Source organism: Emydura macquarii, unplaced genomic scaffold (genome assembly GCF_026122565.2).
Source record: "Emydura macquarii macquarii isolate MOO-44397 ecotype Brisbane River unplaced genomic scaffold, CSIRO-AGI_Emac_v2 contig_1253, whole genome shotgun sequence".
In the NCBI taxonomy this organism is placed as follows: Eukaryota; Metazoa; Chordata; order Testudines; family Chelidae; genus Emydura; species Emydura macquarii.
The window spans coordinates 99,036,785-99,063,085 of NW_027131390.1; the positions used below are offsets into that span (position 1 = coordinate 99,036,785).

The window sequence follows — 26,301 nt, forward strand, 5'->3', positions numbered from 1 at the left end:
AAGCAATGGGCTTTGGCATCTCCTGGCTCAGAAGGCAATATGTACATTTGAGATCTATCATTAGTCTGCTAGATGGATGCAACACGTAGAAAACTAGGAAATGACAGTGTTTCTGTTCCTCCCCCCCCATATAAGTCCCATGTTTTGAGCGGCAAGAGAAGCTCTTTGCCAGGTGAACTTCACCCAGCTCTGTCTGAAGGTGTTTTACTAGCCACTGGCTGCTTCTGTCTTGGGTGGTTTGGCATGTGTATAGTTTTCCGAGAGTGCAAGACTTCCTCTTTGCACACACCTGGCTTGGTCTCTGCTGTTTGTACCTGTGTCTCTCTGCTGAAAAGAATCGAAGTCCGGAACCTGAAATGGAAAGCTATTGTAATGAACTTGATGGGCGTAACCACACCTCGAATGAGCTGCAGGGAAATGTAGCCAGGAGAGAGCGCTATATTACACAGTCCAACGGCTAGCAGTAGACAGCTCCATAAAGACAAGAGACCAGGTAAAAATAGTTGCTTTCCAAGGGGGAACAGACTCTGCAGAGAATCAGTGGCTCTGTGAGAGCAGGAGCCACAAACCACAGCCAGAAGGAGCTGGCTGCAGAAGGAAAGCTGGGTAGTGAGCGGCCTGAGAGCGGAGACTAAAAGGTTCAGAGCTAGTCAAAGCAGCAGGCTGCTGCTGGCAGGGGCTTAGCAGGAGGATGTGGGACAGCATTGTGCAAGCAGGAGTGGGGTAAATGCATGTGTGGATAACAGGAGGACAGTGAAGGAGGAGACCACGGGCAAAGCCAGAGGTCAGTTCTAGAGGGCTCTGTAGGGCAGGACTTGATTGCTGTCTAGGTGATGGATGGACTGGAGGGAGTATCCTTAGCACCAGGCCTGGGGAATCCCATGGGGCAGCTATTTCACAATGGACAGCCCCTAGGGTCTGGGTTGGTCTTTTGTTATGAATGTTGAAGTTGTTGTGCCTAGAGAATTGGCAGCTTTTATTTACAGGCAGTCCTGGTGCAGTTACTCAGAATGCTAATGGGGACCTGCAAAGACTAGAGTCTGGGACTTGGAGGCACATGGGAACTCCACTCTTGCAGTACACAGAGCATGCTATCAGACATACAGAAGGCATTTCTGTACCACAGCCATTGCAGCAACATCCATGGTGGCAACAGCTACAGTCATCATTTATTTACATATAGCACATCCTTGCAAAACTCACCGATGCAGGACATTTCTGACAGGTGAGTAAAATATTAGGGCTTGGGGTTTTTTAATCACTGTTGCAATGGATGAACAAGGAGTTATAGGTCTGGGCTTGTAAATGTCTATAGCACTGTGGCAAGGCAGATGTGGCACTAAAAGCTTGCAGCGTGTTTCCTGGACACACATGAAGATAAGATCCTTGCACAGAAGAGCATACAGAGAAAGGCATGGGGAATGGATGTGATCCACAAGCAGACAGAGCAAATGGTAATATAAGGGTTCTGTTTACAAGGTAATGTAATCCAAGTAATCCTCTCTCCCTCTTCCTTCTGTGGTTTTGTTTTTTTGTTTGTTTAAATCCCATCCATCACTTTCCATGGTTTCAGGTCAGTTAGCTTCCCCTGAATGGTTCCCCAGGTCAATAATCTTCCTGCTCTCCCCACTTCCCTATAGATCTTGAGTTTTCTTAAGTGTCACACAGTTGTTTTGTGCACTTAAGCAGGGGAGGAAGAGGACAGAGAGAAAGAAACAGGCAGTCCCGTAGTGTAAGTATACATAGATAAGATCCCAGCTCCGAGTGAGGGCCAGGCGGTTGGCGATCTGGTGTGTCCCCGCGAAGGTTCTGATGTAATCAAGCAAAGAGACAATATTCCTGAACACATTTTGCATAACGGAACAGTTACAGATTCTCTCAGCTACTGTTCTTCTGCTAGTCTAACCGTGGAGACCTCTGTATGGGGGTGGCTTACTCAGCCGGTGTCTGAATCTGCGTGTGAAGAATTCCTCACATATTATGATGTTTTCACTGTTGACTGGCCAAGGAGAAATCCAGCCTTCTTTCCTAGTGATGTCTCACATCCGCCACAAGCTCAAGAAAGGGAATAACAGAGTGATTCTTGGAGCTCCAAGATGGCCCAGAAAACATTGGTTTGCCATCCCAAGCCAGCCAGCAGGACCAGATTGATTCTTGTGCCTGAGGAGAAGAGAGAGCTGCTCCTGCCAAACGAAGGGATCCGGCTGTGCCCTTTCGGAGCATCATAAAGGAACCTGAAAATAAGGCCAAAGCTGTGTGAGAGACAGCATCAGGCCAAACGTAAGAAATACGAGGAAATAACCCTTCCTCTGCCAGGTTCCTTGTATCTGTTACTCAAGCAATGCAGATCAAAGTAACTACAGTCTCTGAGAACTTGGTTCAGCCCCTCCTTTATGGAGTCTGCCCCATACCTGTTCCAAATCAAAGAAAAGGAGAGTTGTACCCATAGGTTTCAGGGGAGAGTCAGCATCTCAACCTGCCTCCTCCACTGGCGGAATAGGCCAAGCTAATTTCCCCCCCTTATTTTCCAGGATGCCATGCCCCGGCCCGGAACTACTTTCACCACAAGCCCCCTCCCTGGGATCTAAGAGAGGAACCATCTGGGGATTGCCCTGGGACACCCTGGTCCCTCACACAGAGAGATGTGGAGGGAGATCCTACTCATAGGAACATCTGTCTTGGCCCTAAAAGCAGAGGCAGAAACATGGTTTTCTTCCCTCAACCCCCAAACTGCCTCCCCCCAAAGCACTTCCATGGCATGTACTCAGCTGGTAAGTTTGAGACAAAACCTGTCAAGTGGGGTAGTGCTAGTCTAGAGGCATTTCCTCACAAGCTTCAAAGGGCTAGCATGCCTGGGTATGGAAACCTGTCTTAAGCGCCCACCAACAAACATCCACACGTACATACTGAGTGCAGTTCTGCATCTTTACGAGAAATACCACCCCTGTTAAGGAACCCAGGTTTGTTCTTGACTCAAGTGATTGCTGATGACGGGTTTCACGGTCTGTGAACTCTCTGAAGCTGATAATGACAGGACTCCAGGCTTGCATGTAACTTGACTCCAAGCACAATCCGCATGCACGAAAGTGGAAAAAATTTTCTCTTTATTGTCTCAGGAAGGAGTGCATCCTTGCATCACACCCATTATCTACAGTATTTTTAGATCGCTCTGAGAGGATTCTTGCATTCAGCTTGGTACACCAGGTCTCCATTTAGCTGCTATTCCTGCTTTTTGCAGAGGAAAAGCTCAGAAAGGGGTGAGTCACCATTAGATAGTAATTAACTTGATAAGAGCAGCAAAGAAAGCAAGACCACAAAAGAAATTGATAGCAGCCGCATGGGACTTTACCAGTACTCAAGGCTCTTGAAAAATATCCATCTGAGTCTCTTAAGAACAGTGAGATGAGAATAGTCATGAAAATAGCCTTCTTATTAGCCGTTACATCAGCCAGATGAGTTAGAGTGTTACAGGCATTAACATTAGATCCACCATTCTTCAGTTTGCAGACTCTGCTGTACCACCATCATCGTTTACCTCCTTACCAAAACTCATTCTGCTGCATTAACCATAAGATTAAACTCCAGACACTTGCACCCAAAATCCTCAGATTCCAACTTTATGAAACTTTTATTACAAAAGAGATCCTGTTGAGGCATTTCATTATTATATCAGTACACAGCTGCCCACGGCAAATCCAGCAGACTGTAGCTTTCATTACAGTGGAGTGGCAAAGGAAACTGTGTAAACGTCTCCTTTGTCACAAAGGAAGAGAAGTCTCTATAGGAAGGTGAGACTTTTAGCTTTCCCATGTCTGTATAGATTATATCAGGGGAATCAGTCTGCTGGTAACCCTGCTTTAAAAAAAAAAAAAAGCCCACAAAAATCATAAACTCCTGTTTTCCATTATTCCAGTTTTGCTTAGTCACCAGTCTTTATTACAGGCAGGGCTGCCTATTAAAGTTTCCTGACTATTCCCATTTTGAGTCCCTGTTTTCAGTTACTTAAAAATCTTTGCCAAACTTTAACCATTTGGGTGGAAATTTTCCGTGCCAGGTGTTTACTTAAGGTTGAATAAGTTTGGAAAAATTTAACCAAAAGAGTTCAGCCATTTCTAAGAGCAAGACTAGGGAAAAATGTGATTTGTCCATGTTAAAAAATTCTCACGACCTTTCTTTGAGAAGCTCTACAGCCCCCATGCTTTGGAGCAGGGACTCAAAGTTTGGCAGGAGGGCAGTCTTTGTGTCAGGATGGTGCCTTTTGCCACCCTCATGAAAACCCATCCAAATGGGATGAAGTTATAAACCTTTGAAAAATTGCAGTTTGCACATACTCAGTAGAGACTTGTTTGCCCATTGCAGCTTAATTCCGCAGTGATTCCGTGTACACTGAGCATACTCCAGTCCAGGCCTGAGCAGGACCTTCCCTGCAGTTGCAGTTCCTGGCATCTCTGGGCCTTGCCGGATCCAAGCACGAGAACTGAGAGAAGGGACCCTGTTGCTCCTGTGCTTTCACTGCCCCCGCTGCTGATGCTCAGGCAGCAAGGAGAAGGAAGCTACATGAATTGAATGCCAAGGGGAGAACAGCTGGACCTGGAGGGGAGTAAATTGTCTCCCTCCCCTCCCACTGCCAGCCTTCAATCCTGGTCTGTTCACCTCCCACCACCAGGCTCCTGGTGTCTGGGCAAGGAGGCTGGGTCTGAAAGCGAGCAAGGGAAATGAGAGCCTGGGGTTGGGAGCCAGTGAGTACTGGAAAGAGACTAATAGAAGACAAAGGAGCCTGTCATGGACTGAAAGAGGCAGAGGTCCTGTGGAAAAAAAATAGTATGTGATCTTATAATGAAAGATTGTATCCTAATGCATTAAGCACAAGGGGGACCAGTGAAAGTTTCACAGGCAGTTCTGGCATTTCCTAACTTTTGTGTCCTTGACTTTGCAACATTAATAGTAATTCTTTTAGCACAGTTTTGTGGGTCATAATATAGACTTCATACCACCTCCCTGACTTGCACTGTTTGGTAATTGATGTATTGTGCTGAGGAAAAAGAGAACTAAGTTACTCTTTCCCATGACAAGTATTGCTTTGCCCCTGTTTGTTGCCTTTTTATGTTTTGAGCTTGCAGATCAGTCACATTATTTCCTTGCTATCTGAATGGATGTGAAAGGACTCCTGGAATGTATAGCAGAGCTCAGGATCAAACATCTTTGTATAAAAGGCCCTTTTCTTAGCTAAATCCGTTCCAGTTTCAACAGGTACATGGCACCTGCTGTCTTCATCTGAGGGAGCCTCTTTAGGATTAGGAAAGAAACTACATGACTTCTTTTCACTTGTAACAAAACAGCTGTAGGTGAGGAGTGAATATTTTCATCTGGTAATGAAAACAGTGAAAGCTAATTTCACAAGTGTAAACTTTAGGATCCAAATGCCTCTTTCCACATCTCACTTCTTTGTGCATTAACTCTGTTTCTGTCAACCTTTTAAGTTAGCAAGTACCCCCTAACTTCTGAAGATTTTAATAAGTACCCCAACACTCAATATTCCATGGGATTTTATATTTACAGACTAATGTGAGCCATATGGTGAAAGAAGGGCTGAGTGTATAAGGCTGTGATTTGACAGATGTCAGATCTAGTGTGGGTAGGGTTACCACCTTTACACCAGGGGTGCACAGCTCAAGTATATACATGGGCTAGAGGTGATGTTGGCCAAAGCTAGGAGGCTTTGAGCGGCATGCCAATGCTGGGGAATAGAAAGATTTGAGAGGAGGAAGGGGTGAGAGAGAAACAGGGAAGGAGAGCGAGAGAGAGGGAGAGACAGGAAAAGAGGGTAACTGGTGAAATCTGTGGCTGTCATAGTTGTCAATTTCACTGCTCAGCTACAACAACTACAGCTTTGAGCCCTAGAGGGGAGCTGCCACCTGGGCAAGTTGCAGGCAGCTGCCGCCTGGCTGCCAGCCCGGGAGTTGGGTGGCTGCCACCTAATCCGAGCTGGGGCAGAGTCGGCTTCTGCACCAGCTGGGACCCAGGGATGTGGGCAGGCGGCTGCTGCCCGTCTTCAAGTCGGGGCGCTGGAGGCTGTCCCTCGGCTCGGAGCCGCGTCGCGGGTGGCTGCCACCCAGCTGTGAGCCCAGCTTACGAGACTCAGGAGGCTGCCACCGGGCTCCCACCTGGGATCTGGGACCCGGCAGATAGCGGGGAGCTGCTGCCCGCCTCCCCCCAGAAACCAGCGGCTGCCGCCTGCCTCCCAGCTGGGAGCTGTGACCAGGCCGGAAGCAAGTGCTGCTGCCCACCTCCCCCAAAAGCTGAGGACGGCTGCCTGCCTCCCAGCTCGGAGCTGGGACCTGGCAGAAAGCGGGTGGCTGCAGCCTGGCTTCCCAGGACTGTGGCGGCTGCCGCCTGCCTCCCAGCTGGGACCAGGTGGGAAGCGGGCTGCTGCCACCCAGCTTCTCCAGAAGTCAGCAGCTGCCACCCGCCTCCGCTTCACTCAGTTTTTCCCCAGGTACCCCCTGCCTGTGTCTTACATACCACAGGTTGAGAAACTATGCATTAACTCACTAGTAAATACCAGGGAAGCTAACACTGGAAGTTGATGCTTTGCAATGTGAATTAGTAGGGGCATAAAAGGCCCCAATTCTGCAATCAAATCCATGAGGGTGCAGGGGTCCATCCACACAAATCTGATCACAGGATCAGGGCACTGAACTGGAGCAGAGATCATGTCTTCTTTTGTGTTGTTCAGCACCTAGCATAATGGGCCTGTGATCCTGACCAGGGCTTCTAGGAATTGATGTTGTGCAAATGATCTGATAGTTGAGAGGGACCGTCTAGGTGCAGCAAATAGGAGATACTTTTATAGTGATTCTATCCAGGGTCTTTTACAATGGTTGCTTTTTACTTTTGTTGTTCTGGCTCAAGCAATGTGCTTAGTAGTGGAGCTGCGTAATGAAACATTTTATCTAAAATGATCCCTAAAAAACAGAGTCTGATTCAGCACTGATGAGGCTCTGTAGCTATGGTCATTTGATTTGGTCCATGGGTAAATGGGACACTTGTGGTTGTGGCTCTGGTGTGCTTTTTGATGTCCCGTTGAAAATGTCCTCCCCTTACCTCCTGCAGGGGACTGTGTGGAAGAGACAAATACAGCCATTTTAGCCAAGACACTACAGGTCACCCTTGGAACAAGGGGCTGAATTGAAGATAGCTATGTAAGAGCAATAAGAAGAGACAGGACTTCAAAGAATAAATTTGATTTTATTAGGCCATGTTGTATCATTGTGTTGAAGCAGAATATACTGAGATCACTGCAGAGTTCTTTAGAACTAGGGGCACACGTGGGTATCATGTAGAATGACATTGAACTTACTATCAAAGCAACATATTCTAAAACTAAAATCTTTCGCTTTATTTTTATAAGCCCTTTTACCAATAAAAGTGTGTGTTGATTTCTCTCCTCCCCCCACCCCCCCCAGAACAAGTAGAGCCTGTTTATAGCCAACACACATGCAAAGACTGCAGGGAATTGTAATCTAAACATTGCATCACATTGCCAGGGCATAGGAACTTCAATTAAGCTAAATAAAATCTACAAAAGTGAAACTGACTAGCTTATTTTCATTATCCAAGATGAGTAAAAAAGGGATGGTCTTGTGGTTAAGGAACTGGATTGGGACTTAAGAGACCTGGATTCCTTTCCTGACACTACCACAGACTCCTTGCATGACCTTGGTCAAGTAATTTTATCTGTGCTTTAGCATAACAAATGGGGATAACGATACTTAGTTTCTCGCAGTCCTTGCTGTCTGATCCATTTGGACTGTAAGCTCTTTGCATCAGGGAGTGTCACCTCCTATGTGTTTGTGCAGTGCCTAGCACACTGGGGCCCCCCGTTCGAGTTGAGGCAGGTAGGTGCAAATAATAGAAACTGAAATGCAATAAGTACCCAGCAGAAAGTGACAGACCAATCAGATTTTCAAAAGTTAGTCATATCTAGCAATCTAAAGAGTTATTAGCAACATAGCTAGAAGAGGAGTTGAGCTGGCTTTTAGTAACAGAACAGTGGTAGCTGCTTCACAGTTAAGGTTGCCACTACAAATCTAATTTTTAATCCCTCCCCCTCTCCTCCTTGTAACTTCCTCAGTAAGAAACTGATCTTCCTGAAATTTCACATGCCATAGCTGAACCCAAGGTGGCATTGTTTTCTGGCAAGTTTGGTGACAATTGACACAGGAGTTTTAAAGTTAGTGTTCTGAACATGTATCTACTTCACTTTTTCGAGATGTTCTTGGCTTTCTCTGGCTCTGCGTGTTTGCCTAATAGGCTAGCCTAGAAACCACCTGTTTGTTTTGTTTGTGCTGACCTTGGGCTCCCATTTGGAGGGCAGACTTAGTGGAGTGGTTTAAAAAAATGTGTGAGCTGTTCATACACCTATAAAAAGCAGCATTGGCGCGGTCAGTATAATAAAGGTTTGTGAAATAGAAACCGACTTGCTAGTCACTCGCAGGCCACGGTGAAGGGCATGGATTGCTTCAGGGGGCAGGGTGGAGGAGAGTAAGAGACAGGGGAGTAGGAGTTAGAGTCTGGGAGACAGGAGAGTTGGCCTGGACCCACGCTCCAGGGTCTCAGAACAGGGGGGCTGTGGACAGGCAGGATGCTAGAGGAAGTGGGGGCAGGATGCTGGTGGGACACGGAGGAGGGTGCAGGGGATCCCAAAGGCTGAAAGGAGCATGGACATTGATGGTTCAGAGGAGAGAAAGCATGGGGTAGATTGGACACAGATACAGTGAACCAGGAGAGGAGTGAAGGGGGTACAGGAGAATAGAGGAGACATAGCTAGTGGTGTATAGAGGACTAAGGGGAGTCACTGAGCAGAGGAGGACTGTACCAAGGTTGATGGGGCAATGGAAGGGAGGGCATGGATGGAGATGCAGGATACTGGAAAGCACAGGAGTCATGGAAAGGTCCAGGAGAACATGCAAAGGGGATGCTGGAAGGAGGGCATGGATGGAGGTATACAGGGGAATGATGGGTGTGTGTTCAGGGGAGATACGGAAGTTACAAAAATCCCAATTGCTATTCAGTTGCTATCCATTCTCGGTCATGCTGTTTGTCTGAGATTGTCTTCTCAGAGAAGTCGGCTTACCATGAGATCTAAGACAGATTTCCCGTTGTCCCGCCACTATTTATATACAAACACTGTTGTTACATGTGGTATTGAGATAGGGTGGGATTCATGAAGGGACTTAGACGTTGCAATGCTGAATGTTATGGCACCTAAATTTGCAGGAATCTGAAAAATAAAACCCATGGAGCCCAGCCATCGCACCTACCAACCCCAATCATGGACATTGACCAGGACCCCTTGTGCTAGGTGCTGTACAAACACAGAAAAAAATGGTCCCTGCCCCAAAGACCTTACAATCTAAGACTAACATAATGGGCCCCACTCCACACTTAATTTTAGAAAATATCTGTATTTTTAAACTTTTCCAGTCTGTCTTATTTTCAAACATTGTTTAATTCTGATTCTTTTATTTCTCTCTTCCTTTTGAAACAAAGTAACTGGAGACAGAGATGCTGTTTATTCAAGAACATTGCAAATGTCCCTGTTTGTTTTGAACGGCAGCTACAGGACAAAAATGTCACACTACAAAAAGATTGTCTTCCAGCACAGTTCACAATCCCTTTGGGAGCTCTGGGGATGCTTTTGAGGTGCTTTAGATGTATGATGAAATGAGTCTCTAGGTAACAACCACTCCGTCACCCTGAATACTAATTTCTATTCATTTGCCTCAGAGCCAGAGAAACCAGTCTTTGTTATAGAGTAACATTTGGTACCGACATTTTAGGAGGAAAATAGGATGGTTTGGGGATTAAGGCAGCAGAATTGACATTGACTTGGGTTCTGCTCCTGGCGCTGCTGTTGACTCATTGGGTAGCCTTGGGTGAGTCATTTAGCCTCTCTGGGCTCAGTCTCCCCATGGATGATAAAAACCCCGTGGAATGCTGGGAGGCTACAATCATTAGTGTTTTTGTAATGCTTAGCAAGTTGCTTGGCTGGAAGATGCTATAGATGTGCCATGTAAGAGGACAGAGGTGGTGTAAATCCCTTCCTATTTAAGTTCCTTTAAAGGGAGGGGGGGAGAACATATTTGTATTGCTTATTCAAGGTCTGGCGCTAAAAGCGCTTGAGTGAGATTGGAACAGGCAAGTACTGCATAAGCTTCATCACGCGCCTCTGCCCAGACACTTTCATTGTGACCCCAGATGCCCATCTAGAGTCCAGCTCTAAATCTGAATAATCAGTCCGAGCTGTTTGATGCTTTTGCAAAGTACCCGAACAGGGATTAGCAGGACAACACCAGCCTCATGACCAGCTGTGTTCAGCAAGCCCGCTGCCTTTCCTATGTGGATCATAACACAGCATTTCTTGCTGCCTGTCAGGGAAATGCTAAGTCCCCTTCCTCTGGGGTGTGTGACAGAGTCCCCTCCCAGAGCACAGCCCCTCAAGGCACAGCACAGCACAGCATCCTCCTGGCTCTGCGGTTACATGTTCCCAGCTACCCTGCTGGGGTTCCATTTGTTCCATCTTTAGGAACTGCAGCCTTTAATAGTTTCACCCTCAATCCTGGCTCCCCCTCCAGTTACCTCTGAGCCAGGGAGCTCTGTCAGTCCTCCTGACTCTCTCTGGAGAGGCTTTTTCCCCCCTCCTCCTGTCTACCTCCAGCTTCTCTCTGGCTAAAGAGCATCACAGTCCCAGCTGCATGGCCCAGGCAACAAGCACCGCCCTCCCCAAAGCAGTGAACAGCTGGGTTTTTATCCTGTGCAGGAGGTCGCTCCCTGGTTACCACCTGGCCCCCATTCACCAGCTTGTCTGCTGCTCCCTTAAACACCTGTTTCTTAAAGGGGCCACGTCATGGACCAGGCCTGGCTGGCTCCAAACCCCCTTACTCCAGAAAGGGTGGTGTGGAAGGAGCCAAGGCTGCTCTGGTTTTATAGCACAGAGAGTAAGTAGAGGCAGGCAGAGGACAAAGTTGGGGAGTGGTCAATGGATCTGGGATTGCACATGTCCAGAAGCACAATGGGGTCACACAACCACTTTGCTCCTTGGTCTGGCACTCTATCCTCCGCTAGCAGTGGCTGCTGGTCCACATATAGCTAGACTGGTGAGCCTGCTTTCAGCCTTGTGTAGTAGAGCTGGGTCTCTGAGCTCAAGCAATAGCCGTTTGTGCTCAGAGGTTCAGAGTTCAATCCCTGCTGCCAACGATCCTTGCCAGGGGCGCAGCATTATACAGCTGGCTTCCAGGTTCCGGGGATTCCTTCCTTCCTCCCTGTGCCGATGGTGGGTCCCCACACAGACCCCCGTTTGTGCTGGCTGTCCATGTGATATGTAGCATTTGCCACATTACTGTGGATTTGTTTTTATAGTACATGGACTGGACAGGGAGATATGGTTTTGCAAATGCTGTTTCCAGTTAACTTGTCCTTTGTACTTCAGCTTAAAGGGATGCCAGGAGGAGACATGGCAAAACCACTCCTAGGTCGTCGGAACATGGAGAGCAACCCAGATCTCACCCTGCCTGCTGGCCGAACCCTAGGGATCCTGGGAAGTGGTGACTTTGCACGCTCATTGGCTACACGTCTGGTGTATTCGGGTTTCAAGGTGGTGGTCGGAAGCCGCAATCCAAAGCGCTGTGCGGGCCTCTTTCCTTCAGCAGCTGAAGTAACTGTCCAGGCAGATGCGGTGAAGAAGACAGATATTATTTTTGTGGCCGTTTTCAGGGAACATTACTCCACCCTCTGCGACCTGACGGATGTGCTGGCTGGCAAAATACTAGTGGATGTCAGCAACAACACAGAAATTAACCATCACAAAGAATCAAATGCTGAATACTTGGCTTCCCTTTTCCCAGCCTGCACTGTCGTCAAAGGATTTAATGTGATATCTGCATGGACCTTACAGTCGGGTCCCAGAGACGGGAATAAGCAGGTATCGTTTTCTTTTATTAAGGGCTAAATGCCCTTAAAGTTTACTTAGGCAAAACTCCCATGGACTTCAGGATTTGGGATCTGACTGCATTAGTTAAGTGCTTTACTAACTGAGAGTGGTGAGATCTAGTGGACGGATGTGGGGACCAGAAATTGCTAAAATCTAATCCTACCACTTATGTGGAAACCTTCTGTGGCCTCGAACAAATTAATTTTATTTCTCCTCACAGAGGTCAGATGTGAAGATTAGTTAATTTTGTAAGGTACTGAGCACCTGCTAAAAGTGCCATATAAATGGCTGAGTAACATTACTATTTTAATGAGAGATCTAAATGGGTTTTTTTTCCATCTAGGCCAAAACTGCTCTGTCAACCCATTTTAAAAGTGCTCAGTTTCCTAACTTCCTTATCTCCTCTGTGTCTTATCTATCAGAGGAGGATAAAAAGGCTTACTTCGCTCACACCGATGATGTGAGGTTTAGTTGGCTTTGTAAAACGCTTTGTGATCTTAGGATAGAACATTCCGTATAAGTGCAACACATTATTTATTTATGTATTTACTTGGCTTAAACACATCTAAATGAATGCCTCTCCTGGGCTTCATGCACCCTTGGCATCCATTAAAAATACAATATGAAATAGCCAGCTTGCTGTGAGCAATCTAGGCCCCTGTTAATCCAGGTTCCTTCCCAAGTGTCTATTTCCTTGGCTTCTTGTCTCCGTTTGCCCGTTAACGAATCTTTTTGTTCACTGCAGGTCTTGATTTGCTGTGATAATCTAGAAGCCAGGCGTACAGTCGCTGAAATTGCTCAGGTCATGGGGTTCACTCCTGTGGACATGGGCTCCTTGTCTTCAGCCTGTGAGATTGAGAACATTCCTCTGCGCCTCCTCCCATCTTGGAAAATCCCCGTCTTTTTGGCCCTGGGTCTCTTTCTCTGTTTCTACACCTACAACTTCATCAGACAAGTCTTACACCCTTACATCCGGGAACAGAAAAACAAGTTCTACAAGATCCCAGTGGAGGTGGTCAACAGCACGCTGCCCTGCGTAGCCTACGTCATGCTCTCTCTCGTTTATCTGCCCGGGGTCCTGGCAGCCTCTTTTCAGCTGTACTATGGCACAAAATACAGACGCTTTCCAGACTGGCTTGACCAGTGGCTACAGCACAGAAAGCAGATTGGCCTCCTGAGTTTCTTCTGCGCAGCCCTGCACGCTGTGTACAGCCTTTGCTTGCCCATGCGCCGATCTCATCGGTATCAGTTAATTAACGCAGCCGTCAAGCAGGTAATATCTTCATCATCCAATCACTACATGCCATAATCTTATATGTCTGTTCAAGCCTTTTGTATCAGATTTAGTATTTGAGCTACATGTGTAGCTTTCCAACCTTTGTATATTTCCCACAGTACCTACCCCCCATTCCCAAAGGTGACTCTGGGTCCCTGTGGAATAACAGATCAGGTGTAAATCATGGCTGGTGCTCTTCTGCCCAGCTGATAGCGGTGCTTGGAAGTCTGATCAGCAGTGATAATTGCCTGTTCCAGCAAGAGATTCCCAGTCTATCGTATCAAGTTAGAGAGTCAAGCTTCCCATGCCGTAGCTCCTGAGATGAATAAAGTCAGCAGAATCCACCTCCTGGCTTCATGGATTGCTGAGCCCTGTGTAAGATTGGGAAGAATTGGGGCAGAGTGGGGGTGCAAATCATAACCCCATGCGGTTTTTGCCCCACGGATTTTGAATTTTGCTCTCTCTCTCACTGTGTATTACTCTCAGGGTTGCAGGCTTTTAATTCTAGACACACTACTTGTGCTGTTCTGAGTCTGTGGAACAAATTTAATTCTGAGTTTCAGTTCACAAAAATTTTGTGGGGTTTTTCACTGTTTCTTTTGTAATAGCTTTTTGGTAAAGTGTAGGGTGGTGGGAGGTGGGGTGGCTGGAAAAAATTATAACACTCCTAACCCACTGCTAGTGTTACTATGATTCTCCTTCAAAAAGCTATTGCACTAATCCCAGTGGGCAAACTCATGCTAGAGTAAACTAACACTACTCATTAGAAATTGCTTTGTTGGGAGGTGTCTCTTGCGGTGCTGTGCTCTTTGCTTTTTGGGAGGTGAGATGCTCTCACTCTAATCTGTGCTTCTCATCTGCACCTGTCACAAATAAATGCCAGACAGAATTTCTGTGTTCATTTCCCCTACACCACCTATTTTCTAGCAACGCCTTTGCTTAGTGAATTAAGTCCATTTAATGAGATAAATGGATTGTTCTAAATGTTGACCTCTGCCATACAGTGTAAATCCCATCGTGGCTTCAATTAGTGTGAACAGTTTTCCTCTTAAGTGCACTTAAAATGAATACCATTAGGAAGCCACTTTGTATTCAAGTATTCAAAGATCTGTATTTTTGCTCTTGGCTTTCAACTGACTTTTCATGTTAATTGCAGTTCTAAATGCAACTTCAGGGCTTGATCCTGAAGGTGCTGAGTATATGAAAGCCCTGTGCTGGGTAATGGAAGTTGTGGAGACTCGACACCTCTTATCAGGCCGTAAATTGGGCTTAGTGGATCATGGAGGCTAAACTACCCTGTTCTTCCCAAATACAGTTCCTCCAGAAGAAGCATGTTGGTAGGGCAGAGTGAAGGAGCTTCCACTGCTTATGCTACCTCGTTCATTTGGCTAAATGACCATGAAGTTAGAACTCCATTCCTACTGCTCCAAAACCACAAAGTAATAGGAGATTCTCCACTTGCAGTAGAGAGGTCTCTGACACATGCTATTAAGCAGTTCTGAGTCCGTCCACAAGAAGGCAGCGGTGCACCTAGGCTAGCCAGTCCATGAAATGTAAGTATTAGTCTAATTAAATCAGAACCAAACATTTACCCAAGAAGGCTGCTTTCAGTGAATAGGTCAATCAAATAGTTGTCTCTGGCCCTGACCACTTCAGATAGAAAAAGCTGCTGAATCTTCATTGTTTGTACCAGGTCATGGAGAAGAAGATGGATGCCTGGATAGAGGAGGAAGTATGGAGAATGGAGATTTACATCTCTTTTGGAATAATGGCCCTCGGCCTGCTGTCCTTACTTGCCATAACTTCACTCCCTTCCATCGCAAACGCTCTCAACTGGAGGGAATTCAGTTTCATTCAGGTAAAGTCGACATTTGCCTGTTCCAGAGGTTGAACGCACGATCAGAGCCAACTCCTCCAGGAGAGCATTCAGCCTGCTTCCTTGTCTGCAGGAATGAGCGCGGGCTGGGGAACGGAACCCTCACTGCAGCTGGCAGCACCAGTGGGGAGCTGCTCCCTGGCTGCTTCAGCAGGCTGTGGAGAGAGATACTGGGGTACAGGCCCACCAACGGGTTGGGGGGGGCAAATGGGGCAGTTGCCCAGGGGCCCAGCGATGTAAAAGGGGCCCAGGCCATGGGCGGCAGGGTGAAAGCTTCCCCTTGGGGAGGCTAGCTCCCAATCACGCCTCTTCCGCCTGTGTCTCCCACCCACAGTCCACCCCTGCCCCACTAGCCACCATGTCCCACCCCATCTGCCCACCTCCCGGCTTAGCCCCTCTCCTCTCTTCCATACCCGCTTTCCCCCTTTGGCCTTCCCACAGCCGCATTTCCCCTCCCGCTCAGCCCCTCCCCACCACCGTCGCTATTTCCTCTCCCCCACCGCTGCTCGATAGGTCCCCCCTCCCTGCTCAATCCTTCCAGCTATCGCTCACTGCCTGGGGGAAGAGGAAGTGTGGAAGAGAGAGGCGGGACTGAGTGGTGGGGAGGAGGGGTGCGGTGGCAAGTGGGCCTAACAGGAAAGGGGGCGGGACCTGAGGTGGAAGGGGCAAGGTCTGGGGCAGGTGGGGTGGGGCAGGACTGTTCTGCCCGGGGACCCTGAATTCCTGTAGGGCCGGCTGGGGTGTGGTCTGCTGCTCCACCCACCACTTGACATTTTGGGCCGGTGGATTCATGCATCATCCTCCTGTTACACTCCTGCCCAGCGAGTGCTGGAGAGCAGGGTTCTGTGACCCCCAGGGGATGATGTGGAGTCACGCTGCATGGCCACGCTGCCCCCCAGCCTGGAGAAACTTTCTACACTGCTCTGTTTGGGGCTTTGCTCTCTCCCAGAGGGGCTGGAGGAGCTAGCCTTTATTTTGAAAGGCTTTTCCTTTACAATATTAGAGGGATTAACTGTTGATTTCCCGGCAACATTCTAGCAAAGGCTTTGCCTGCCTAAAATTCCTCCTGCAAGTTCAGTTGGATCCCTCTTCCCTTCCCGGCCTGCACCCTTGCATAATGCTGCCGTGCACAGTTAAACAGCTCTCACAGTAGTTGCAAATGCAAAATACCTTTTGGGTCATTTTAGTCCATCTCCTTGCCATGTTCCCTCCAGTTAGCTTGTTCCCCCACAGAGATGGCTGCATTTCAGTCATGCATAATGAGATGAACGTGCTGTGTAGAGCTTGCAGAGAGCATTGGGACATGTCAGGATGAAAGGCGCTCTATAAATGCAAAGGATTATGATGATTGCTGCAAGCAGAGACTCGTGATTGTTAGGGTTTCGGTAAGAATGTGCTTCTAAGAGACTGATCATTAAGGCATTCAGCAGAGGAAGTGTTGTGGGGGAATAGGCTGCAATCTTAACTAAAGCCTTAGCTAAAGGATTTGTGCCTAATCCTATCCATCTCAGGCGTTAATAACTATCGTAACAAATACATGAGTCTTTATGAAAGTAATGGGGTTTAGATATGTCGGCATTCCCTAAGGTTAAGTGCTCCCGCAAAATGCCCAATAAAGAGCAAACCCTTCAGTCCTGCTGGCACTGAGGAGTTAACTGCCATGTCAGCATTTTAAAAACGGAGGGCGGAGTAGAGCTTTGAGTCCTTTGCCTGGAGGATGGTACATTATAATCTGTGTAATGGCACCTGGAGCCTACGGATATGAACACACTGAAAGCACAGAAAGGAATAACGTAGCATTTCCGTTACTAATGGTTGGTCCTCGTATAGCGCTTTAATGAACACGGACTAATTGAACCTCACAGCAGCCCTGTCATGAGGCAGGCAAGCATTATCCTGATTGTACAAGCGGATGAAGGCAGGCAGCAAAGCTGTGATTTACCCCAGGCTACCCCACAAGTCAGTGATACAGCTAGGGCTTAAGGGGAAATTCCTCTGGCACGGCTGTATTCGTTCTTCTAGACTAGGCCACACTGCCTCATCAGAAGTGGAACAGAATAGGTCAAGTCACTCCTTTCATCTGCATTTCAGGGTTCGGGCTGTCACACAGGCAGACCATCAAGCTACAGGTGTCCCGCCATTGCAAGGGAATGGCAAGGTATCTTCAGGGTCCATTTTTTTAAACCCCAGAAGCTACGGGATACCTTTTTAAGTAGGCAGAGGGGGATGGCTTTAATGGCCCCAGGATAAAACGCTCAGATACCCCAGCGATGGGGTCAGGGCAGGAACCTACATAAAACAGAGTATGCATAAAATAAATATCCTGATTACGGAGGACGCTGATTTCAAAGGCTGGAGAGGTTCAGGGGAGAATTTTCAAAAGTACTCAAGCCGCCTTTTCAAACAGCAGTTAGGAGTCTAAGGATACAATTTTCAAAGGTGCTCAGGTTGCTTAGGCGCCATTGTCAGAAAAGACTCAGGCGCCTCTGTCCCATTGACTTTCAGTGAGACTGAGGCTCCTGGGTGCTGAAATTACTTTGAAATTACCGAGTTCACTTTTGAAAATATTACCCTTGGTCAAAACGTCCTTCCCTCCAGCACTGTAAACCATGCTGCATGCAAGAGGCCTGCTCCCCTCCCATGCGGTGGGGTGCCTTTGGGAATGTCTACACTGCAATAAAAGACCCACAGCACCTCCACAGATGGCCTGGGTCAGCTGACTGGGGCTTGGTCTGCAGGGCTATAAAATTGCAGTGTAGACGTTTAGGCTCAGGCTGGAGCCTGGCCTCTGAGACTCGGTCCCCTGAGCCCGAACTTGTATACTGCTATTTTTAGCCCTGCAGCCTGAGCCCCTGTCAGCTGACCCAGGCTCTAAGATTTGGTTTATTAAGTTTGTTATCGCAGGGTAGACATACTGTGTGTGTGCATACACACATTGTCTGAGAGGCCAGCACAGCTGTCTCTTACTAGTGCATTTAATAAGAGTATAGTACATGCCCTTTGGCAACCATTCTCAATTCATTCTAACAATATGTTAGCGTTGGTATCAAACAGATAAATGACTCCCTATTCCAAAATAGCTCCTGGCCCCTGCATTGTAACTGGCTGGCTTAGTGTATGGAAATCCATGCTCACTTATGTATTTCTGTAAGTGCAGGATAACAATATGACTTTGCAACACAAGCTACCCGGCTAATTGGAATGCAGAAGAGGCAATGGAGGCGTTCAGATTTATTGTGGAAATACCTAGTCGGAAAAGCAAGTTAAAACTTTTTTGAAACACTAATTTCTAGATTTTCCAAAGAGGAATTTTTGGATAATTAATTTTTAAACAAATTGGCAATGCATTTCCTGATAGCTGGAGAAACTAACACAACAGTAATAGATGCATTTGTTGTCCCAGCACACTAGCAGTAAAATTGCATGGACAGATGTTTATTTTTTCCTGATAAATTAATGCATGGTGGAATATAAGAGATTGATTCTTGTCCACTGTCTCAAGATGTAGTCACTGTACACCGTATAGTGCAGATCACTTTATCTGAAGTGTTTAGGGGTTATAATAAACTTGAGACTTACATAGTTCTTCACATATAAAATGCTGTACAAAATGTTTGAAAAGAGTGAAAGATTTGAAAAGGAAAGGCAAGTTGAACATCTATCAGTATCAAAGCTTTACTCCCATCTTGGCCTCAGAAGTGACATGTTTAAATGAAATTCCAAGTTCAGTGCTCTGATTGGCCTGCTTTGAGGCCAATCAAATTGGCTGAGGGTCTTGTGGGAGTTCTATCCATCAGCAATTTTTTTAAATAAATCCAGGCATTATTTTTATCCAGTTCTCATCTGGATCTTTCACATTCAGTAGTGTGAGCATCATATATTTGTAGTGTCTGATCTCTCCACTCTATTCAAATATGCTTTTTGGTGCTTAACTGGCCAAAAACATGCTTGCATGTGCAACCTTAAAGTGTGAATACCACACTTGCACAAACTCAGAGGATTTGCTTTTATTTTTTTTTTTAAGTTCAGTTTTACACTAGTCCCTGTATATCTCAGTATTTAAGATTAGTGGGACATACACAATATAAAAATTGCATTTTATTTTAAGAATGGTACGTGTGCATAACTTGACTTAAATGGAGAAATGTTTCATCTTCCCTTATGTTTTGTTTTCCCCAGAGCGTTTCAATTTTAAAACTTGTGACTCAAAATGGCACACAGGGCTCCCATGTTTGTCATCCTTGAATGACTTCCAGATTGAAAAAGGGATGTGTGTGGAAGTGTGTGTGTGTTTGCTTATTAACTTCCAGCCCTCCCGGAATCAGAATGTCAGTCTGACCTGGCTTCTTTCTGGCTCGTGCATCACCAGAAATCAAGACATTGGCCTCAGAAGTTCTTTAACCATTCTGTTGATGATGGGAGAACCAGAATGGAATCCCACTCACTTCCCCATTGCTCTATTGGCTCTGCAGTGCTAAAGGGAGTAGCACTGCGCTTCTCTTAATCAGGAACCAAGAGATCACTCTGAACATTGCAGTGCACAGATAAGTCTAAACGAGTCACATGGGAGAAATGTTAGCCATGGTCATTATTGCATTACGGGAAGGCTCCCAGATACAATGGTTGTGAGGGTGAAGAACCTGTATAGAATAGAAGACACCTGGGAAGCAGACTGATTGAGTAAGGAGGTACTATTTTTACGTAGCTGCTTTTTAGAGTAATTCAACACACGCTGAATAAATGGAATTCTACGTGGGCAGACGCAGTAAACCTGTACGGTAACAGCATAAGAAATTGCATTGATAATCAAGTGGTTTCATAGCTAGAAACTGAACTGAGAAGAGAGAGCAAGAATTATATGACTTCAAGATTGTGTCAGGGCTAGAAACACTGGCAAACCAATACAAGTGTTTCCAGGATGCTTGACAGCTCCTTCATCCTATTAAGCCAGTAACTGTGAAACTTTCAGTCTTGTGCATTTATTTAGCAGCCTCTAGGGATATGTCTACACAGCAACAACAACAAAAAAAACACATGGAAAGAAGTCTCTGTGTCAGGGTCAAATGACAGCCTGACGGGTCTTGCACTGCAGGGCTAAAAATAGTCATGTAGACATTAGGCCTCAGGCTAGAGCCCGGGCTTTGAGACACTTCCCGCTTGCCAGATTTCGGAGCCCAGGCTTCAGTCCAAGACCAAACGTCTACACTGCTATTTTTAGCCCTGCAAGCCCAGTTCAGTTGACCCAGGCTGTAAGATTCACTGCTGCAGGCCTTTTGTTGCTGTGTAGGTGTACCATAGCTTATGTACTTGTTTTAGCCAGTAGGCGGTGCTGATCACACACCCTGACACTGTAGCCAGTAGAGGGCAGTAGCACACAACACACAGATATTGTAGGAGGACAGCGGGCCCAGTACAACTCCCATTACAGTCGGAGACTCCCATTGACTGCAGTGAGAGTTGGATCAAATGGCATATTATTATATAGATCAGGGGTGGGGAACGTCTGGCCCGCGGGCCGTATAAGGCCCGCGAAATCATTTGTTCCTGCCGCCGTTTGCCCCTTTTCGGCAGTGGACACTCAGCCGTCTTCCGCGTACCACCATCAGGCCCTTCGCAGAAAAAAGGTTCCCCACCCCTGATATAGATGCTCATTGGTATAACTAATGAATTAGTCCACTGTTGCACTCTAAGGATTTTCTCCTGTGATTCTGGGCTGAGTTACAGCCTTATCTAGGAATTCTGTGCTTATCAGGGTTTTGTTTTCATGTCACAAGCGTCATGTCACTTAAGAGGTAGGTTGTTTTTCATTTAATACTCACTGCCCACGATGAGGCTTTGTCTCCTTTTGTTCTAATTTTTGCTTCTGCTTCACCTCTACCAGTAGCTGTTCAAAAAGACAAAGAATTAACTTCAGCCTCAAGTGCCAGACCTTAGGTGCAAACCCTTTTGGATTAACTCTCCGAAAGAATACTTTGCCTAATGCGGGATATTATTGCTACGCTTGAACTTCACTTTGTACGGTTTTTTCCTCCCCTTTTTAAATCTTTTCTCTGAAAGATTAGTCACAAGCTGGTACTTCCTGCCACTTTTCACCGAGGGATTTTGGCTGCCGGTGAAAGCTAACAGCAGATAAATGATGTGTGAGCGATGATGACTCGATTGCTGTATCTTTCAGCTGCAATCAGGGCACATTCTGGCTAGTTATTCTTAATTTTCCAAGTAAGATGAACCTCTCCTCCTCTAGTTGGAGGGGCTTGTTAGCGCTTAGGCGTAGGAATTTGATGAGATTTTTAGTAGGAAGGAAGGTTGGGTTTGTTATGAAGGATGGTCTAGGGGATAAGGTGCTGGACTGACATCCTGCAAACCCATGTTCAGTTCCCAGCTCTGCCCCAGACTCCCTGTAGGACCGTGGATAAATCGACCATCTGAAATGTGTGGATATTATTTCCCTATATCACAGGGGCCTTTGTAAGGATTTAATGCATTAAAGGTGCTCAGATCCTAGAGTGATGGGGGTCATTTAAGTACTTAGTGATGTGCCAGTCATAAGGAAGTACACTCTGTAGAGCTTCTTTCTTCTCCACCTTCCAATCCTTTTAAATGCCCTATTAATTACACCGAGGGACAGGTACAGTTGGTCTCTTTTGTCATTATTAACAAGGTACTTTTGAGAAATTTGGTAAAATTGTTTCCTAACAATCACAAACCAGGAGGAAACATTTTAGATGCAGCAATTTCCCAGCTGATTTTTGTTTTCCAAATAAGATGATTTGGCCTTTACTCCACCTCTCGTTCCTGTTGTACCCTCCCACCCCCTATCATCTGATTTGACTTTTGGAAGGCAGTGTTTCTTGGCCATGACTAACAAGAGGCATTGACCAAGATTTTGGCTAAAGTTAGGCTCCTAAATCCATATTTAGGCTCCTAAGAGGCCATGTAGCTGCTGCTGCTGGCTGTGCAGGTCTCTTGAAAACATGCCATTTCATACGTGCTTCCACTATAGTATACGCTTGGGATTTGTCCCAATTGCGGCTATCAGTGGGACCTGCACAGACCCTTAGTGGAGATGGGAAAATCACTCTAGCCTATCATTTACACCAGCTTGCTTGTTTCAGTTGTTCACTCAACCTCTGTACGCCAGTTTCCCCGTCACTAACAGGAGGGTAACAGGTATTCAAGGGGTGGTGAAGGTTCGTTTATGGTTATACTGTAATTCGGAGATGCTTGTCTTGCCCAGAACCCAGTCCTGTGCAGTGATGCCAATGGCAAAATCCCCATTGACTTCAGTGGGAGCGAATTTTGAATCCTTAGCAATTACGCTCTTCAGGCAGGGAGTGTCTTACTCAAGCAAAGTGCCATGTAAGTGTCAGTGTCCCGTGCTTTATTTGAGCTGAGTATTACTGCTGTGAGAAGTGGTGTAAGAAGTGTGGCATCTCAGTAAATAGTGTGTTTCTTTTCCTTTTAGTCCACCCTTGGATTTATTGCCCTGGTAATCAGCACCCTACACACCCTGACCTTTGGATGGACAAGGGCCTTTGATGAAAACCAGTACAAATTCTATCTGCCACCAAGTTACACACTCACACTACTGGTGCCATGTACTGTAATCTTAGCTAAAGTATTCTTTCACTTGCCATGTATCCACCAAAGACTCCTGCGTATCAGAAACGGCTGGGAAAAGGGAAGGTATGTGAAATTCACATTGCCCAGTGCAACTGGTGAATATTCAAGTGGAGAAAGTTCTAGTAATGTGTAACAAAGCCTCTCTAATGATGGAGAATTTCAAAGCACTATGAAGATTTCTAGAGGTTTTTCGTAATTGTTTATGTTTGGTATAATTGCATTGTGGGTTGATATGAATATCTGGTGACTTTAGAAAATCAATTTATCATGAAACCAGTTTACGCAGTGGTATTTAAAATATATTGCTGATTTGCTAGCATGATTATTGCCTTAAAAATCATCATGACATTTGAAAGAGCAGCTGTAAATATAGGTAGAAAACTAATGGGATTCTGTAGGTCATATTGCTCATTGAGACAGTAGCTGGTGCTACTCTGGACTGACACTTCTCTGTTGAGGCCCCAGCTGCTTCCAGAACTTAACTCCCTTTTTTAAATAGCAGGGGAGACAATTTGTATCCCACGTGATTGTGAAGAAATCCTTCTACATTTGACCTGATGGACCATCTGAATCTGCTGGTAAACCAAAACAATGATTCTGAGAAGTGTGAGCTATCCCGGGGGTTCTTCTCACCAATCCCCTATATGGGAAGTTGACTCTGAAACCGAATGAAGACCATCCAAATCTCAATATGAACTCTTTAACTCCTGCCACCACTGCAGAAACATCCAGTTGGGGAAGTGTGGGATGAGCTCCCAAATCTGACCCCTGGACACAACAAATTGGATGGGACATCTTCAGTATTCACCACTTTCTCAAACGTGGACGATGCATGTGCATATTTGTACAGTTGGAAAAGTTGATTTATTTCCAAAGGTTATAATAGATTTTGAAGATAGTGCCGTGCCTGAAGTGCATTTACACCGTAGTGTAATCTGCAGTGGTCATTGCTACCACACATTCTCAGCGATCTGAAACCAAAGTTTAGTACATCACCTAATAGAAGGAGCATAAAGATAACCTTCAAAAGGACTCGCAGCTTCATGATATTGACTCTGGGCATTGGAGAAACTACAGCTGCCAGCTGAATTAGCAGTAAATAAGGGGGTGAAGCTGTTTGAAACGACTTTTTTTAAACTCAAAGCAACATGTCCAACTACATCTACTACAACAACTATCAGGTGTATTTGTTTCACCACCAGCAGAGCTGCATCTGCCTATCCGTGGGACTTTACAGCTGTGAACTTTATCACAAATGCTAAAACTCATTTGTCTATTACCAAGTCTCAATCATGGAATGGACACCAATGTAGCTCTCCATTATGGGCCTGATTCTCCAATGCTTTGTACCATCCATAGTCATTTACTCAGCTACAAAATGGGTGTCAAATATTAGTATCATTTGGCAGAACTTCTCACTTAATTTGCACGGGGTTGAATGACCGCACACTGTGCAAGGCAGTAGAGAATTAGACCCTCACATTTCTTTTTCTTTATCACAATGATTATTCAGATTGTCCACAATCTAAATGAATACATCATTCTTGATTGAAAATAAACCAATGTCCTAGGTACTTTACAACACATAAAAATCCACAATCCTTGACCTATAGAGATTATAACCTGTCTGTCTAAGACAACTGCCATGCTTTACAACAGATCCTTTAAAAAAGAGAATCAAGAGGAAACAGAAGACCGTCTCGACAAAGGAAGATGTTAGGATATGGTTGTAATAACCTGGTTTTCTACAACTGAGCAAAGTACATAAGTCGTTGCTGGACAGTGCCTGGAAGAAATGACAGGTGTCAATAAAGAATGTTTAAAAGTTGCTGCTGATCAGAACTTGCTGTTCAGTCTTAAACTGTTGGGGAGAGTAAGATTTACAAGATGCTACTTAATAGTCCAGCGATGATATTCAGGAATTTCAGTTGTTGCATCAGAGTCACCCTGAAATCTCAAAATACCATGCCTTTCTACTAAATGAAAGGAAATCAGAACAAGAGTGTGTGCAGGATTTCACAATCACCTGATAATTCCTTTGATGAGAAGGGAGTTCTGTGTCCCTGTTGTGCTTTTCAGGGCAGGGGGAATTATCTAGAACCCCTCCATGCCCAGATCATTAGCTGCTAACTTCACTCACAAAGCAGATAGATTTGACAGTAATATGTGCAACTGAATGGCAAATTACAGCTTCAGCAAGAGGTCTGAGCCAAAATCACCTCTGGCGTAATTCCAGCCACTTCAATTTAACTCCTGGAAGTGAATTTGAATTCAGTCCATTTACTCATCCCAGTCTCCTGCTGTATTTCATCAGCAGGCAAAGCCAACATAAAAGCACTAGTTTACACATTTTCTGGCTAGGGGAAGGTATCCTGATTCTGATACTTATTCTCACATCTGCGCTTCCTCTCACTCTTCTTCAGCAGGCAACCTGGTAGACTGCTACACCGTTAGCAAAAAAAGAAAAGGGGGTGAGGGGGCAGGGAGAGAAAATTTGCATGAGCCTTAGGCTTTGTCTTCAGCGTGTATATAAAAAAATGTAATATATTGAGATAGCATTTGCACTGAAAATGTCGGGTTTGACATCAAAAGGACCATTCACAGAGCAAGAAGTGATAGGGCTAAACCTGTAGAGTCTAAATCAGAGGTAGTCAGTAGGCGGACCATGGGCCACATCCAGACTGCCAGACACTTTTGCTCAGACCCCAAAATCTTTTTATTTTCATTGTTGTTGTTATTTTTTAAAATTATTTTCTCTGGAGTCTGGACCTTGACTCTACCTTGACCAAGCAATCTGGACTTTGATAATAAAAAAAAAAAAAAAAATAGACTACCTCTGGTCTAGACTGAAACCAGTTTCTCTACCTACAGAACTTGCATCCTAACTTGTGCAACTTTCAGAATGGCTCTGTCATTTGGGGCCTAGATCTAAAATCCTTGACACTATAAAATTTTGAATAATTTATTCTGACGTTGTAGAAATAATAATAAAAGTGGTAAGAAAACTTTGGAAATGATCTTTACCTTTTTAACTTTTTTCCCCCAATGAATTATTGGATGTGATAGGGGTTTGAGGGATGTTAGCTTAAACATTTCCTTGTTACTGTTATTACTTTTATACTTGGAGTTTGTATATTTGTTGCAAAATTTATAGCTGAAATGTAAACTGTTTGTATTTTTATTTTCTGTTTTTACTTACTTTGTGCCTTTGAGGTATAAGAACCTATTGAAAAGCTGTGAGAACAGGGCCAGTTTTAGTTCTCCTTCATTGTTGGCCTCTTACAATTATAACTGTGTAAAGATATTATGAATATGCCTATATAATGGCATCAGTATTCATTCTTGCGTGCTGTCTCTTTTTCTATAAACAATACAATGTTAATCTAAAGTATCTTTCTATTAAATAAAGCCATCAATAAAGCAATATCATTGTCAAGGATTTCAATGTGAGAAACAAAACCCACTACAGTAAGCAGCTGGTATTTGCTATTGTGATGGAGAAGATACTGAGCTAGAAGGACCAGTGCTCTGATC

General features: G+C 45.4%; 1 protein-coding gene across 2 annotated transcripts; it reads left to right on the forward strand.

Annotated features, from left to right (window-relative positions):
• Window positions 1-372: 372 nt before the first annotated feature.
• Window positions 373-26,183, forward strand: STEAP3 (STEAP3 metalloreductase). Of its 2 annotated transcripts, XM_067549564.1 has the most exons (6): window positions 373-1,225; window positions 11,492-11,983; window positions 12,738-13,265; window positions 14,962-15,126; window positions 22,610-22,830; window positions 23,270-26,183. In XM_067549564.1, the coding sequence occupies exons 2-6, from the start codon at window positions 11,501-11,503 to the stop codon at window positions 23,292-23,294; spliced, it is 1,422 nt and encodes a 473-aa protein (XP_067405665.1). In that variant the 5' UTR covers window positions 373-1,225; window positions 11,492-11,500; the 3' UTR covers window positions 23,295-26,183. The 2 variants fall into 2 exon arrangements, with proteins under 2 accessions (XP_067405665.1, XP_067405664.1); XM_067549563.1 differs by having other exon boundaries at window positions 22,610-26,183.
• The last annotated feature ends 118 nt before the right edge of the window (window positions 26,184-26,301 follow it).